Source organism: Carlito syrichta, unplaced genomic scaffold, assembly GCF_000164805.1.
Source record: "Carlito syrichta isolate Samal-C Ts95f unplaced genomic scaffold, Tarsius_syrichta-2.0.1 Scaffold312601, whole genome shotgun sequence".
NCBI lineage: Eukaryota > Metazoa > Chordata > Mammalia > Primates > Tarsiidae > Carlito > Carlito syrichta.
In genome coordinates this window covers 38,488-52,963 of record NW_007256697.1, presented here as the reverse complement: position 1 = coordinate 52,963, position 14,476 = coordinate 38,488, and the positions used below count along the sequence as shown (strand labels likewise).

At 40.4% G+C, this 14,476-nt stretch overlaps 1 protein-coding gene across 1 annotated transcript in view; it reads right to left on the bottom strand.

Annotated features, from left to right (window-relative positions):
* Window positions 1–3,677: 3,677 nt before the first annotated feature.
* LOC103272475 (fibrillin-1-like) overlaps window positions 3,678–14,476 on the bottom strand; it is a gene marked incomplete at its 5' end in the record, with an annotated part of 47,266 nt that continues 36,467 nt past the window's right edge. Inside the window, 5 exons of the mRNA XM_008069964.2 lie at window positions 3,678–4,096; window positions 5,305–5,479; window positions 7,935–8,166; window positions 13,356–13,475; window positions 14,228–14,356. Coding sequence (XP_008068155.1) covers window positions 3,707–4,096; window positions 5,305–5,479; window positions 7,935–8,166; window positions 13,356–13,475; window positions 14,228–14,356 — 1,046 coding nt within the window. The remainder of the gene's footprint in view (window positions 4,097–5,304; window positions 5,480–7,934; window positions 8,167–13,355; window positions 13,476–14,227; window positions 14,357–14,476) is intronic.

Genomic DNA, 14,476 nt, shown 5'->3' with positions numbered 1-14,476 from the left:
TACCTCTGTGTTGCTTAGATTTGAACCCAAGCTCTGGATTCCAGAAGTACTTGGGAGGCTTGGTGCCTTCTAGCTGACACTATAACCAATCCACAAAGGGCAAAGGGGAACTTAGAGAGGGTAATGTTGTGTTCATTTATGAAATGGGAATAGTCATAGCAATCAAAAATCACAAAGAATAGAGAGCAGAGGGTTGAACTGGCCAGAAATTGCTCCCACTTACCTGTTACCACTTTGTTCAATTGAAAAGGATGCACCTTCCATGGTCCAACAGTAAAAATGAAATTGACAACCATTTGTAGAAGTCATAATTCAGGATTGAATCAAGGATGAAAAACAGCCTATGTTTTAAAAAGAGGCTTATGACTCCGCCAACAAACAAACAAAAACCATTTTGGATTCATTAGCAGTTAGCTGCAATAACAGATTTTGTGATATTGTCAGTCCTGCCAAATGCACATCAGGTGTCAAATGTACAAAACCCTCATGTTTTTCAGACATTTGTGAAAATGCCAGAACCTTTAATTAAGACACCTTTAATTGAGACCCAATCCTGTGAATGAACCCAGGACATACATGGAAATTTGCAAAATCACATTCACAGCTTTCTTCCATCTTTCTAACCCTAAACTCAGAATAATATTAAAAATCCTTTCCTAACTCATATGTAATGCTAGTTTCATATTGGGTTTCAAAAAGTATAATGAAGTAAATGGTTTACATCTCTCTCTCTCAACAAAGTGTTATTTAAAATTAGCAAGGAGTAAATGACTATCTTCAGTGCTGAAGGTGAAACTAATCTTTCTACTAGTAATTATCTTCTAACTTTAAAAACAATGTCCTTAAATTATTTAATAAGTGTATTTCTAATACATCTCTAAGAACTACAGTTAAAACCAGAATAAAGTACATTCTGCGGACAAAGCTAACTGTAATTTTAAAATCCCTAACAGTTTATAGGTATAGAACTTTTAAGTATACTAATGTATCAGTCTAATTGTCCTTTATTTTTGGCTCATCTAATTTACAAACACAATTTCTGAAGTTTAACAGTATTTGTAATGGCAATGTCCAAAGCAATTTTGGCTGAGTAAAGCGCTACTCGCCAAACAAAAATGTAGATGTTTGTGCAAGTTTAAACATTTCACAGGGCCAGCTGAGTTCATTTCAATCCTACTTACAACATAATTATTGGCAAATGAAATGGGCTAGGGGAGGTAGAGACAAGACATTTTCAAGCTTCTGAGAGATTTACAAAGCCAAGTTCTTCAACTATTGAAAGTAAAATTGAAAGGTCACAGACAATTGAAAGGTACAGGTTTAAATCTCAGGATTAAAAAGGGTTCCAGCAAGAGGAATATTTACAATAGAACAATGAAGAAAATGTTTTGTTACAGTCAGAAACATGGAAAATATGCTGTTTGAAATTGTTGGCTCTGGAATAAATAAAATCCAGACTTTGACTATTAAAAATATCAAAGTGATCCACTGTGTGCCAACTCCACTTTCTTCTGTTGTTTGTTATAAAGAAAATCCATTATTGAATATAATGCAGTTCTGGTTAAATTATCAAAGACATTTTCCGTATGCAAACGGTTATTTACCATATGCTATATATTGTTCTCTAACAATTTTCATACACTTTTATCAAGATTCCATAGGTGCAGAATTGGAAGGAAATTTAGAGTAATATTTGTACCTCCTGCCCAAGGTACAAACCCCTTCTGTTAGAGTTATTTAGTTCATCTCTACTGAGTACCTATTATGAGCAAAATATCTAGATGGCAGAGCAGAGATACAAAAACAACTTCAAGATGTTCATGGCCTTTAAGGTGAAAGAACACATTCTCATCCAATAGCTGTCATTAAGCCTAGACTGAAACTCTTTTGTCTTGTGACATGGAGCATATCACAATGCAAGGAAACCCATTCTTTCAGTAACCGGTTCTATAATTAGGACTGTGTGCATTAAACTGAGGCTTACATCAACTGACTCCGGTTTTGTCTTCTAGAAAAATATGGGACATATCTACTTTATTTTCTTTGGCCTAGTTCTTCAAAGATTTTGAGAAAACTTTCTTGTGTCCTGCATCCTATTTTTCCCCTCCCCTTTCATGCAGGAATCTTGTTTCCCCTAATTTTCACTACCACAAAATGCTTTACTGCCCGTAAGGATTTTAAAAATTATTTCATATCAACTGAATGAGCTTAACAGCTAAATATTCAATATTGCATTTAAAATAAAACAGCCTTTTAAAACTATGGCATTCAGAAACCAAGAGTTATAACAATTGGTTCCAGTCTGGAATTATCCTTTTGTAATTAGACTAGCATTGACTAACAAAAGATGTTTAGGGGAAAAAAGTTGGAACATCTAAGGCTTTCCAACACTGTGTGTATTTGTGGGGGGGGGGGGGACATGATAAATCTATAATGAAATTCATGTGCTTTAAGACAATGGTTGAACTTGGTATTTGAAAGTATTTAAATCCGAGATTTAAAAAGTCACAAAATTAATTAGGCCATGTTTCAGAAGTGACTCTACAAATCTAAATTTCTTACCAGCAAGTCAGGTTAATGACACCAGACTCAGCTATCTTTAATAAATAAGCAAGGGACTGACTGACATGTTAAATTTTCTTCTAGTGGTTATACATTTAGCACCTTTATAAGCCATAACTAACAGACCCAGGATAATTTAAGATCAGGAGACTTTATTTAGCCTCCAGAATGGCCCCTCCAACCCCAAATACACGTAAGAACACCAAGCGAAGGGGTTAAACTAAAAAAAAGAAGAGATTGTTTTATTGTGACATTTATGACATTGACCCCTTGTTGACAGGAATGACCGAGGGTAATCTTGGCATATTGCACATGCTGCGATGAAGGATGCACTGGTAATCCTCTGGCGACTGAGGCTGTTTCCTGGTCCTCCCAGACCTCATGCACATGTGGGCCAGTCACAGAAACTTCATTACCACTTGGTGTATACATTTAACAAGTCTTTGGTCTTAATAAGCACCATTACAAACCCTCACATTAAGGGCATTATTATTCTAGTTTATAAATGGTTCAATGATAAAAAATAGCACGATTACAGTATACACACACTTAATTTACATGTAATGTATTATACTCATAACTGAGATAAGCTACTGAACTAACTTTGGTTGATTGAAATTAATGAAGTATTTGAACTGAATACTTGTAATTTGGTTTCTAAATTTTGTAAATATTACAGTGCATTTATAAATCTAGTTTGAAAATTTACTAGCACCAAATAGATATTATAAATGGCCAACCTAGTACTTGTATTTGGAAAAGCAAAGTTTAAACATTTGAAAACAAACAAAAATAAAAACAGAGTAGTCCATCAATTGAAAGCACATTCCTGTACGTCTGCTGGAAGGATGGCGTGTCAGCATAAATGGCCAACCCCCAATGGAAACACGTGTCCCAGTTTTCAAGAATCAACACATTTGACAAGGTAGCTTAGCTACACACACAAGAAGCCTGAGAAAGTGGTTGTTTTGAACTAGGGTAGTCATCTGTACCTTGCTGTTGTGATACAAGAATAGTGCTTATTTATACAAATTTACGTGGTGAAAGATTGTACCTATGATATGAAGATTCTGATTGGGGGAAAATATAATTCTACCTATCTATATTTGTTTTTCTTTTAATTATTTGGTCTCTGGATGGTGAATTAATGAAGCAAAATCTGGATTTTCATCTTCAGATTATCACCCAGTTCACCACTGAGGTAGTCTTTGTCATATTTGTCTTCTAGCTGGTTAAGTTCTTTCTTTTTATAAAGTGGAGTACTACTGATTTGTAATGAATAGGTTCCAGCCACTGGCTTCTTCTTTGTGAAGTGGAGGTAGCTGATCCCTTCCTTTTGGTTAATTTTAAAGAAACCATCTTCGTTTCCAGATTCAATCAAGTATCTGTTATGATTTGTCAGAGTTGTAAGGGCTGGAAGGAGTTCTAGGATTCGGACTTTGTTACTGACGTGGGAAATGTTGAAAGCGAAGATGGCTGTCTTCTCAACATCCCAACTTGCAAGACTCACATTGGCTTCTTTCTCAGACTGATCCTGGAAAGACACACAGCAATGTGTTAAATACAATGTAAATATGCCACTTAATTCTCACATTAAGGAAACAGTAACTCACCCTAATACAACTTCCCATGCTGCATATACATGGGAAATGCATATTCAGAAAGCATTTTGTTTAAACCACAAATATATTAAACTGGCACTTATTTGTAATATTTAAAAATACTAAACTGATGTCAGAAAGAAAGGTTAAAATCTCTTGTATTTTGTGGTCTTCTCACACAGTGGGTCTCAAGGTGTGTTGCCTGAACAAGCCACATCAGCATCACCTGGGAATCTGTTAGACATGCAAATTCTCAATACCACCCCAAACCTATGAATCGGAAACCCTGGGGACATCTCCCACCAATCCATTTTAACAAGGCTTCTAGATGATTCAGATGGATGCTCAAGTTTGAGAACCACCATTCTAATGAATTATTTTTTTTTCCAAAGACTTATCTCTTTTCCAAAGCCACAAACCCAGATGGGTTACAGCACCAATACGAAAAATCAGACTATTTCAATTTGGTTCGCTGACGCAAAACCATCCCCTCCTTAGGACACACCTATGAGCCTACTTCCTGGCTGTGATGATCTGCTAATATTCAATGCTTTTCACCTGGCTTCTTGCTTGCCTCTCTGGGACCATCTGTGCTGGATTCTATGGGCCTGCAGCCAGAGGTCTGGGTGAATATCTGTGCATTTCTGAGTCGACTGAAAGGCTGCAGCAGCCGTAGGCAAAGGAAACCAGGCTTCTTCAGCTCCATGTTATTTTTGTCTGCAATCCAAGTTTTCTTATACTCCACATGGCTCTCTTCAGTAGAAGAGCCTGTAGCTCTCAGAACTTGGCGTCCATGAGTAGGGAGCACTATGTCACTTCGCTGTTCTGCCCACTTGCTGTCCTGGATCTCAGACCTTATCCTTTCAGCAGACTTTGGGTGGGTGTTTGACTTTTTTTTTTTGGCGAGACAGAGGAAATGAGCAAGTATGTGAAATCCTTCGAATGGCCACTCCCTAAAAGCAGCAAGAAACTCCAGAAAGCCCCACAGCCTCTTGTAAAATCAGCCCAGAGCTCAGGGTATGTCTGGACTTTTTCCCTGGGGAGTTTTTTCACACTATGGAGCATCCTTGGAAGAAGCCACAGGAATCTGAAAGGCCTTTTCACAGCAGGAAACATCAGAAGAAACCACCTTGTGACCCACCTCGATATTGGAGGCATCTGTTTCATTTGTGCTTCTCCGTTTCCTGCCTCGTTTGGGGTAGCCATTGATCTTACACTCGTAACAGGTCTCTGGAGAGAGTGAATTGTCATCCATTTCACTGCTGACAGGTGGCTCTGGGTTTCCTCGGCCCATGCCCATTCCAGAAACACAGTGCCTGGGGCAGAAGGGAAGCATAAGAGATTTTCATTAGAACAGGGAGACAAGGGAGGGGGTGCAAGAGTTCTGGTGAAGTCTGGTTCCTGCACTTGTGAGATTTAGCCCTTGGTTATCCATTGGGTGGTCAGCTGGTTCTGAGAACCACATTAACATCCTCTGCGTTTGGCCTCTAATTCCCAGTCTCCTGAGTTTATTGATTTCTTCCTATCTCTCAAAACCCTATTTTGCATATTTATTTGCCCCTTCACTTCCCAAACCTAACACAGAGGCATTTTGCAGTACTTACACTGGGGAGGCAACACAGAGTGGAAACAAAAGAAGAAAGGGATGAGGGAAGCCATGTGACTTAGGAGGTTAAATAAAAATGGGTTCTTTTTATGAGGCAGGCTCTATGGGAGTGAGTAAGGTATGAGACATCACTATTCAGTTTCTTGCATTCTCTCACTTTTACCACCACTCTCCATCACTTAAGCTGCTGAACAATCGTTCCTATTCTTTGACATTTCACTTTTGCTGATGCTACTGAGGATAGGAAGAAAGTTCCAGGTGATAATTGAAGGTTAATTTAGTAATAAACTGTGAAGATATGCAACATATAAAATGCATGTATCAGAGCTTGCCCAACTGTGGGAAATTGTTTCAAGTCATTGAAAAACCACTAGGGCCGTTGGCTCTGACTCATGTGAAGCCGGATAAACAAACCCATGCCCAAGAGAGAACTAGTTCAGCTGTTTTTCTTTGCCTTTCAGTTATCAAAGCCAAGTTATGGAGGGAGGCTTGCATGTTTCATAAGTATCTTGTTTTGTTATTCTGCTTACTATTTCAGAGGCCACTTAGAATGTGTATTTATCAAGCTCCTTTTTCCCAAATGTGTTGAAACATTTGAATAGTCCTAAAAGAATCTTTATTTTGGGGCACAGTCCACTCTGGTGATTCAGAGGGGGTCAAAACTGTTATAAATGGGTAGATTTCTACTCATGGGTCATCATGTGAGTCAAATGTTATTGACCTGTTTTTCTGTAACAGTTGACCTACTCTTTATAATTCTGCATGCTCTTAGGATTCAAAATATGATGCCAATGAACAGAATACTTGTTGTATTTCACAGTAAGTTATGGGTTTCTAGTATTTTCCCCAATCTTGCCAGAGTCCAACACATTATTTTTTCTCTTTCTTTATCTTGGAACACGAAATGTGTAGAAACGATATGGAAGCCTCCTGTGTGTTATGTGCATGTATATGCATCCACATAATGACTAAACTATTAGAAGGTAAACCCCAAATTTGCAGGCTTTGGTTCCTTTCTCAGAACTCCTTTCCAGCATTTTCATGTCCCAGGAGCACCACTTATAAGAAGTGTGACTACAAAATCCCACTGGCCAAAAGCCAGTTTAGAGTGTCACAATTTTTGCTGGGAAAAGTGGTTCTGGCATTAAACTATAAATAATGAGTCTACTGAGAGCCAGACACAAACATCTGGGAATCTGTGTCCTATTGCTGGCATTCTGTGTGCTTCCCATGAAACATTCTTTTACCTTCAAATTTACACATCTCCAAAATGAATCACTTGATGCTTGGGTGTCAAGAAATCAAAGACCACTAAATTAATAATTTTGTATAAGTGTATATATGTATGTGAGTGTGTATATATATTCCATGTCTATGTGTTTCTAATTTAAAAAGTTAAAATGTGTAATTCCTCTCAGGATAGCTAAAACTCAATGGATACCCAAGTTCAGATTAATTCTGTAGGAAAAAAAGATCTAAACTTTGAAACCTCATCACTGAACATTTAAATCATTAAGTAAAACAAAAATATACCTTCCTTGACCCAAACTCTCACACATACATACACATAATTTGGAAAAATTTTCTACCCGGAAAATACAATAATTATTTCAGCTCTCACATTTAATGCACTTTTGGTAACACAATGTAAATTCAAGTTTGAAATATAAAACATAATTTTAAATCCTAAAAGCCCCCCAACAATAAGGTGTCTCTGATTTATACTAACAGGAGCTGGATAAGAAGGCATTTTAAGTCAAGATAGACTCCTTTCTGCCTGCCCCAAGAGAAGGACTGGATCAGCAGCAGCGTGTGGAGCGAGCCCGGTTCTGTCAGGGGTTGGCAGAGAGATGCACATATGGAGAGATGAACTGCTTCCCAACAAGATGTAAACATCAAGAGAATGAGATAGGCCATGTGGATATAAAGATATGGTGATACCTTTAGGATGTAGTTTCATTACTTTGTTTGATGTTCTATGAATTTCCAGATGTTCCATTTCAGATAAAATCACCTAAAGCCTTTGCCAAGCTAACTGGAATTAAGTCAAGGACCACAAAAGGCATAGTTCTACTTTACTAGGACAGGTAATTTAGACTTAAATATACTTAATTATGTTATGAATGAGAGACTCTCTGACCATGACCAGGAGTAGCCGTGCTTACCCTTGGCCTATGCGGAAGTAGCCAGGTGGACAGCCACACAGGTAGCCACCCTCAGTATTGGAACAGCCATAACTGCAGGGGGCCTGCGAAGAGCCACATTCATTGATGTCTTGGCATCCTCCACTGAACTGTTCGTACTGAAAGCCAGCAGGACACATGCACTTGTAGCTCCCCAGGGTGTTGTGACAGGAGGCTCCTCCACAAATGTGAGCGCTGAGGCATTCATTTTCATCTGTAGGGAAAATGAGAAGACACAGCATATGTGACACCGGTCAAAGATTTCTAATGAGGAGTCCGGGTTAGGCCACTTGCTGTCAAGCCAGCTGGCCCATGACTAGGCTCTCAGGAAGGCAAAGCAGGCAGAGGTGGCTGGGGTGGGAAGAGCAACAACAGAGAAAGATGTGAACATGGATGTGGCCTCTTGCTGTGTTGTGACTAAGCCGGGTGGATGAGGGCAAAGGCATCAGATGGAACATTAGAGGATGGCCATCTGGAGGACCAGCAGACTCCAGTTCTTATTGGAAGCCAAGGCTGCTCTCTTTGCTCCATGTGATCATATGGTAAAGGATTTGGGGCTGGTCGGAAGCTTCCATTTAAGGCTCGGGGTGGGAAGGAATTACATTTCTCTGCGCCCTTGCTTCAAAAGTGCCCAACAAGGCGACAGTTACCTCAACAACAGAGACCAACCATTTCTGAGAGGGTGCTTTCCCTTTTCTCCTTTTTCAGGATGTGCAGTTCTGGTAAGGGCTGATATCCTGCCTGAAGTGTCTGCCCCACTTGGACTTCCTTTTCAAAAATCTGCAAAAGCCCCCAAGTGCTTGTTCTGGGGGATGAATAGTACCTTCTGGTATGTCTGCTCCCATCTCTGAATGGGCCCCTCCTTATTCAAACCAGCCTCCTGCCCAGAGTGTCTGTGCCCTGTCTAAGGCTAAGTGTGGCTGGAAGAGATTCAGTGCAGACTTCATGAGCAATAATTGGGGAAAACCCACAGGAGAGACAGATGCTGCAGGACTGGCTCCGCACAGGGACCTGCCAAGTCTGATGGTGAGAAGCAGGAAAAAGAAATCTAAGTTTAAAAAAATCATCTTGAAGGGAGAAGACCATGAGTTTCTCATTATTTCTGATTTATAATTTTTGGAAATCTCCAATATATTTTTGTAGACCTGCCTTTTTAGGGCAGATTGGAAACTTGTTAGTAAGACATTTCTTAATCGCTGCAGCCCATTTTCAGGCACATGCTCATTTGAATATAGGAAGATTGGCCTTCTCTGCACTTAGCGAATACCTCCTTTCAAAGGAAGAGAGGAAATGAGCATTTATTAGGTACCTACTATATGACAGATAGGATACAGGTATCTCACATTCATTTACTTAGTCTTCCTAACAATCCGGAGAGACAGATTTAAAAAGTGGAGATCAGAAAGTTCTTCTGAGATCTCACAGCCAGCAAAAACAGCAGGGCAGAAATTCACAGCCAGGTCTGCTGGACTGTAGGAGCCAAGTGCTTTCCTTTATACTATGATGTCTCTCAAGAGATGCTCCCACGTTTAAACTGGTACTTCCTTTCTCCTATAATTAGTTTACCTTCTATGCTAAAGCAGATTCATTTATAAAGAAAGAAATTGTTTCTAAAAAAAAAAATCTTTCTTTTAAAAATTAGAAAACAGTGTATAAAAGTGATGGAGGGACAGGATGCTTGTTTGCATATATTTAGTATATATTCACATTTCCTTCCTTCCTTTCTCCTTCCCTTCTCCCTCCCTTCCTTCCTTTCTTCCTTCTCTCCTTCCCTCCTTCATCCTTTCCCTCCCTCCTTCTCTCCTTCCATCTCTCTTTCCTCCTTTCCTTCAGCTATAGGTCTGTGTCCTTAATGTTGCCTGTCTATAAGATCCTTTATGTCCAAAGACCTTCAATTCCTCACTCAAGGTCACTTAGGCTCCAGAATTTCTAAAATAGAAATAACTAAATATGCCATCATCTGTGTCCTTTTTTCCTTTTTTTAAATTGGTGATGAGGCGTGCAATAGACACTAAAGGAGACCACTGGCATCAAGTTCTATGCCTACATCAAAGAAAGAATGAAAAGTCAAGGGTATTTACTCCGGTGAAAAGAAAACCCCTGGGCCGGATGTCTTCTTCTTGCCCTGCCATGTCCACCTTTCACACTCTCCACTACAGGAGGCTCAGCCCCAGGAGGCTGGGCTGTGTGGAGCATCAGTGGGCTCTGCTTCCTTGTTCTCTACTACCTGTTGGGCTCAGCCATCTGTTTCCTGCCAGGACTCTGAATAATGAAACCCAAAAGGCTTGGGTATATAAGGAGGAAGGTCTGCCACTATATAGCTTAGATTTATTTGGGGGAGGGGGAAGAAATAGGACCAATGCTTAGAAGTTAGTGGGAGGAAAAGCTCATTCTTCATTTCTAAGTATTAAAAACATTTCTAAGTATTAAAGCTGTTTATACTTGATTGGGCTATCTTGGGAGAAAATGAGCACCCTTCTAAGTGTATGAAAGCTGAACTGGGATAAGTAGGGAGGTCAGACAGGAGTTTATATATTAGGAAAGGTGTTAGACTAGAGATCTAAGGTTCTTTTTAACTTTGAGCATCCATCAGTGTTACTATAAATATCCGTTGTGATTAGGAGCTCTACTCTTTTCTTTTGGATTATTTTTTTATTTTATTTTACTTCTCCCCCTTCCCTGAGAATTTAATAAAGTTTAAATTAAACTTGCTTATCTGGGTTGGAGAGGTGGGCTGAAGTGGAGCACAGATGAAGATAAGAAAAAGGCAAATGTTCGATGTTTACTTCTAGAAAGCAATGAAATCAGTGGTCCGGAAGCCCAAACCCAGCTATCTTGGAAGGGTGAACTTCTGTTTGCCCAAGAGTGTGGATCCAGAGAAGGCTGATCTTAGAGATTTGCTCTGCTCCTTGTGCATCTGGAGAAGTCATTCTAGCCCAAGGCAATGCTCATTCTGGATAACTCTAATTCTTGAGATTTATGAGGGCAATTTGGACTTTGGGGACATTAAGAACTCCAAGTCTCTTCTGACTTCTAATCAACTTATTTTTCCAGAATGTCCAGATAGCAGATGACCTTCATGGGGCCAAAGTAGAATCTCCAGACAAACAGAGCATGGCCTAGCCACCTCTACTATCCCTAGGCTGAAGGTTAAAAAACAGAAGGATCAGCTGAAGGAGTGACATGCCTTTCCTCTTTTATATTTTTTCCCCCACAGTTCCAGTTTTATTAAAGGGACCTACATGATGAGAACAGACAGGGTCATATACTGGGTATATAATAAACTCACTCTGGAAGTTTGTGACCAATGTCAGATTAAAATCAAAATAATTCCCCGAGCTGATAATGAACAAAGATATTTTTATTAAAAACAGACAGCTAGTCAGAGAGTTGTGCAGTCTAAACTCCAATAGGGCTGAGGCCACTTTAGTCAACCCCACACAAGTATACCTCTGCAAAACTGTGTCTTGTACAGAATCAAACTTGATGAGAGAGACAGTTTGGATAAACAAAAACCCACCAAATGTTTCTTCATTTGGTGAAGTGAACCATTTTTAATGAAGTGAACCATTGCCATGTGAAGCCTCACCCCAGAAGCAGTACAATGCTTTGAGTTTTTGCTAAATGAGGCTCTGTGTCCAATAGTGTGGCAACTAGAACAGGTCACCCAAGCATAAAGCTTGCAGCAGTGCTCTGTAGACACTTGCTGAATGAAAAAAAAAAAAAGTTAATGTGACACTTGAAAGGCAGCCCTAAACCAGGAAGTTAAGAACCTTGAGTTCTAGTTCCAGGTACTACACAAAAGAAACAGGCTAGGTAGCCAGGCTCGGTGGCTCAGCCTGTAATCTCGTGCCTTTGGGAGGCTGAGGTGAGTAGACTGCCTGAGCCCACGGGTTCAAGACCCGCCTGGGCAGCGAGACCTCATCTTTACAATAAATCAAAAATCAGCCTGGCATGGTAATGCATGCCTGCAATTTCGGCTACTCGGAAGGATTGCCGGAGCCCAGCAGGCGAGGCTGCGGTGGCCAGGAGTGGCCACTGCACTCCAGTCTGGGTGACGGAGTGAGACTCCAACTCAAAAAAAAAAAAAGAAAAAAGAAAAAAAGAAACAGGCTAGGACCTAGTCCTTTCCCTCCCTGGGCTTCTGGGTCCTCATCAGTAAAACAAAGGGCTTGAGCTAAATGGCCTCTGGTGACCCTCTAAACTCTCAGTGTTTTGATTCTTGATGAGCATGAAGAGTATTTTCCCATGACACTGTGGAATCAAAGATGACATCATATCAAGTTAATTAGAATCTGTCGATCTCCCTTAAGTATCTTTTTTTTTTTTTTTTGAGTTGGAGTCTTGCTCTGTCAGCCAGGCTGGAGTGAGGTGGCATGATCATGGCTCACTACAGCCTCAACCTCCTGGTCTCAGCCGATTCTTCTACCTCAGCCTCCCTAGTAGCTGGGACTACAGGTGTGCACCATCATACCTGGCTAATTTTTTTATTTTTTAATTTATCAACGAGGTCTTGCTATGATGCCTAGGTTGGTCTCAAATTCCTGAGCTCAAGCAATTTCCCAATCTTGGCCTCCCAAAGTGCTGGGATTACAGGCATGAGCCACTGTGCTCAGCCTCCTTTAATTATCAAAATAACTTAGCAATCCTGACAACACATGCTATGTCTGTACCCTGTCCCAGAGATGTGTAGAGTTGAACAGAACAACTTCCGGTCAAAAGTAGCTAAGAAGAGTCTCTGGCTGGCTGATATTTTTTCGGTCAGAAGTACAGCTTTGTTGACCCCTGATGTGAACAGAACTGGGGTTTCGGCTGATGACTGACAATGCAGGAGGGCAGGGGATGTTGGGAGTCCAGGAATTCTGGGCATTTCATTTTAGATGCTCTCAAAGCACCCATTATCATGATTTTTTTTTCTTAGTTTCTTATTTTGCAAAGACTGTTATTTTCTTCTGATTTCAACCAGGTTAGGATAATTTATTTCTATTTATTTATTTATTTATTTTGAGTTGGAGTCTTACACCGTCGCCCAGACTGGAGTGCAGTGGCATGCTCCTGGCCACTGCAGCCTCAACCTGCTGGGCTCCTGCAATCCTTCTGCCTCAGCCTTCCAAGTCGCAGGAACTACAGGCGCATGCTACCACGCCCGGCTAATTTTTGATTTACTGACAAGGTCTCACCAAGTTGCCCAGGTGGGTCTCGAACCTGCAGGCTCAGGCAGTCTACTCGCCTCAGCATCCCAAAGTACTGGGATTACAGGCTGAGCCACCGAGCCCGGCTGGGATAATTTAAAATGAGTATTTGTTGCTTTGATAACAAATTTAAGAGTTTTCAGAAAGAAAGTGCTTTTGCCTCATAGGAGCTGACAGACGTGCATCTCACAAGCGAGGAAAAGTTACTTGCCGACACATTGGTTCCACTGGTAGTGCTGGAGGTAGCCCTGAGGGCAGCTGCACCTGTAGCCCCCAATGATGTTCTGGCAGCCATGCTGGCAGCGGTGGTTACCCTCACATTCGTCCACATCTGAAAAAGAAGCAGAGTCGCTATGAAGCCGCGTCAATGCCTGTATGCCAGATGCTCTCTGAAGCCACATTTATCTGCATGCTAAGGCAAAGAGAGATTCTAATAAGAAATCTGACCCCTACAAAAATACTCTACCACCAAATACTTCAAGAATATCTATTTTGAAGCCATTGTTAAGCCCAAGGAGAAAAACATTCAGAGATCCCCGGTAAAGTCCACAAATAAAAATGAAGGAAATTAGTGCAAAGCACAAAGTAAACATGGGATAGCACTGTAAAGTATTTGTGTTTGCTTTTTTTTGTGCTAGAAGTAGAAACCAAAAGATGTCAATGTCATAATAAAACCCTAAATATATCATTTAAACTTTTAATTATATATTATCAGAAGAGGTAGTCCTCATATGTTTAGTCCACATTGAGAAGATCCCTTTATGGCTCTGGACTCAATAACCAAAAAATTAATGAATCAAATAGAAGAATCTGGTTATTTCTCTTGACTTAGTTATTCCCAATTAGATTAAATTAATAACTGAGCAGAAAAAGTCTTGATATCCTTAGGAAAGGCTTGTGTGATAGACACAGTCAAGCATGAGACAAAAGATGAATCTCGAAGCTGTGGGAGCCACACAAACAGATGTTCCCCCGTGCTCAGTTCTGGTATCTTGTAGAGGATGATGATTAAGGTGCTGACAGCCATGTGGGCCGCCTCTGCAAGGATCCACCTGCTGGATCACAGCTGAGGTGTCTACCCACCTTCACAGCTGGCGCCACTCTGATCAAGTGAGAATCCCCGCTGGCATTCACAGGTAAAGCTTCCAGGAGTGTTCTGGCAAATACCCTTCGACCCACATAGGTTGATGTCAGTGGTGCATTCGTTGTTATCTATGAGAAGCAGTGGAGAGAAGTGGGGGTTAAAATTCCTCAAAGCTCTCTTTGTATTGTTGAAAAGAAAGTAAGAAGGGTGACTCCGAAAAGGCAAAAATAAAACCAATAACTTTTCAC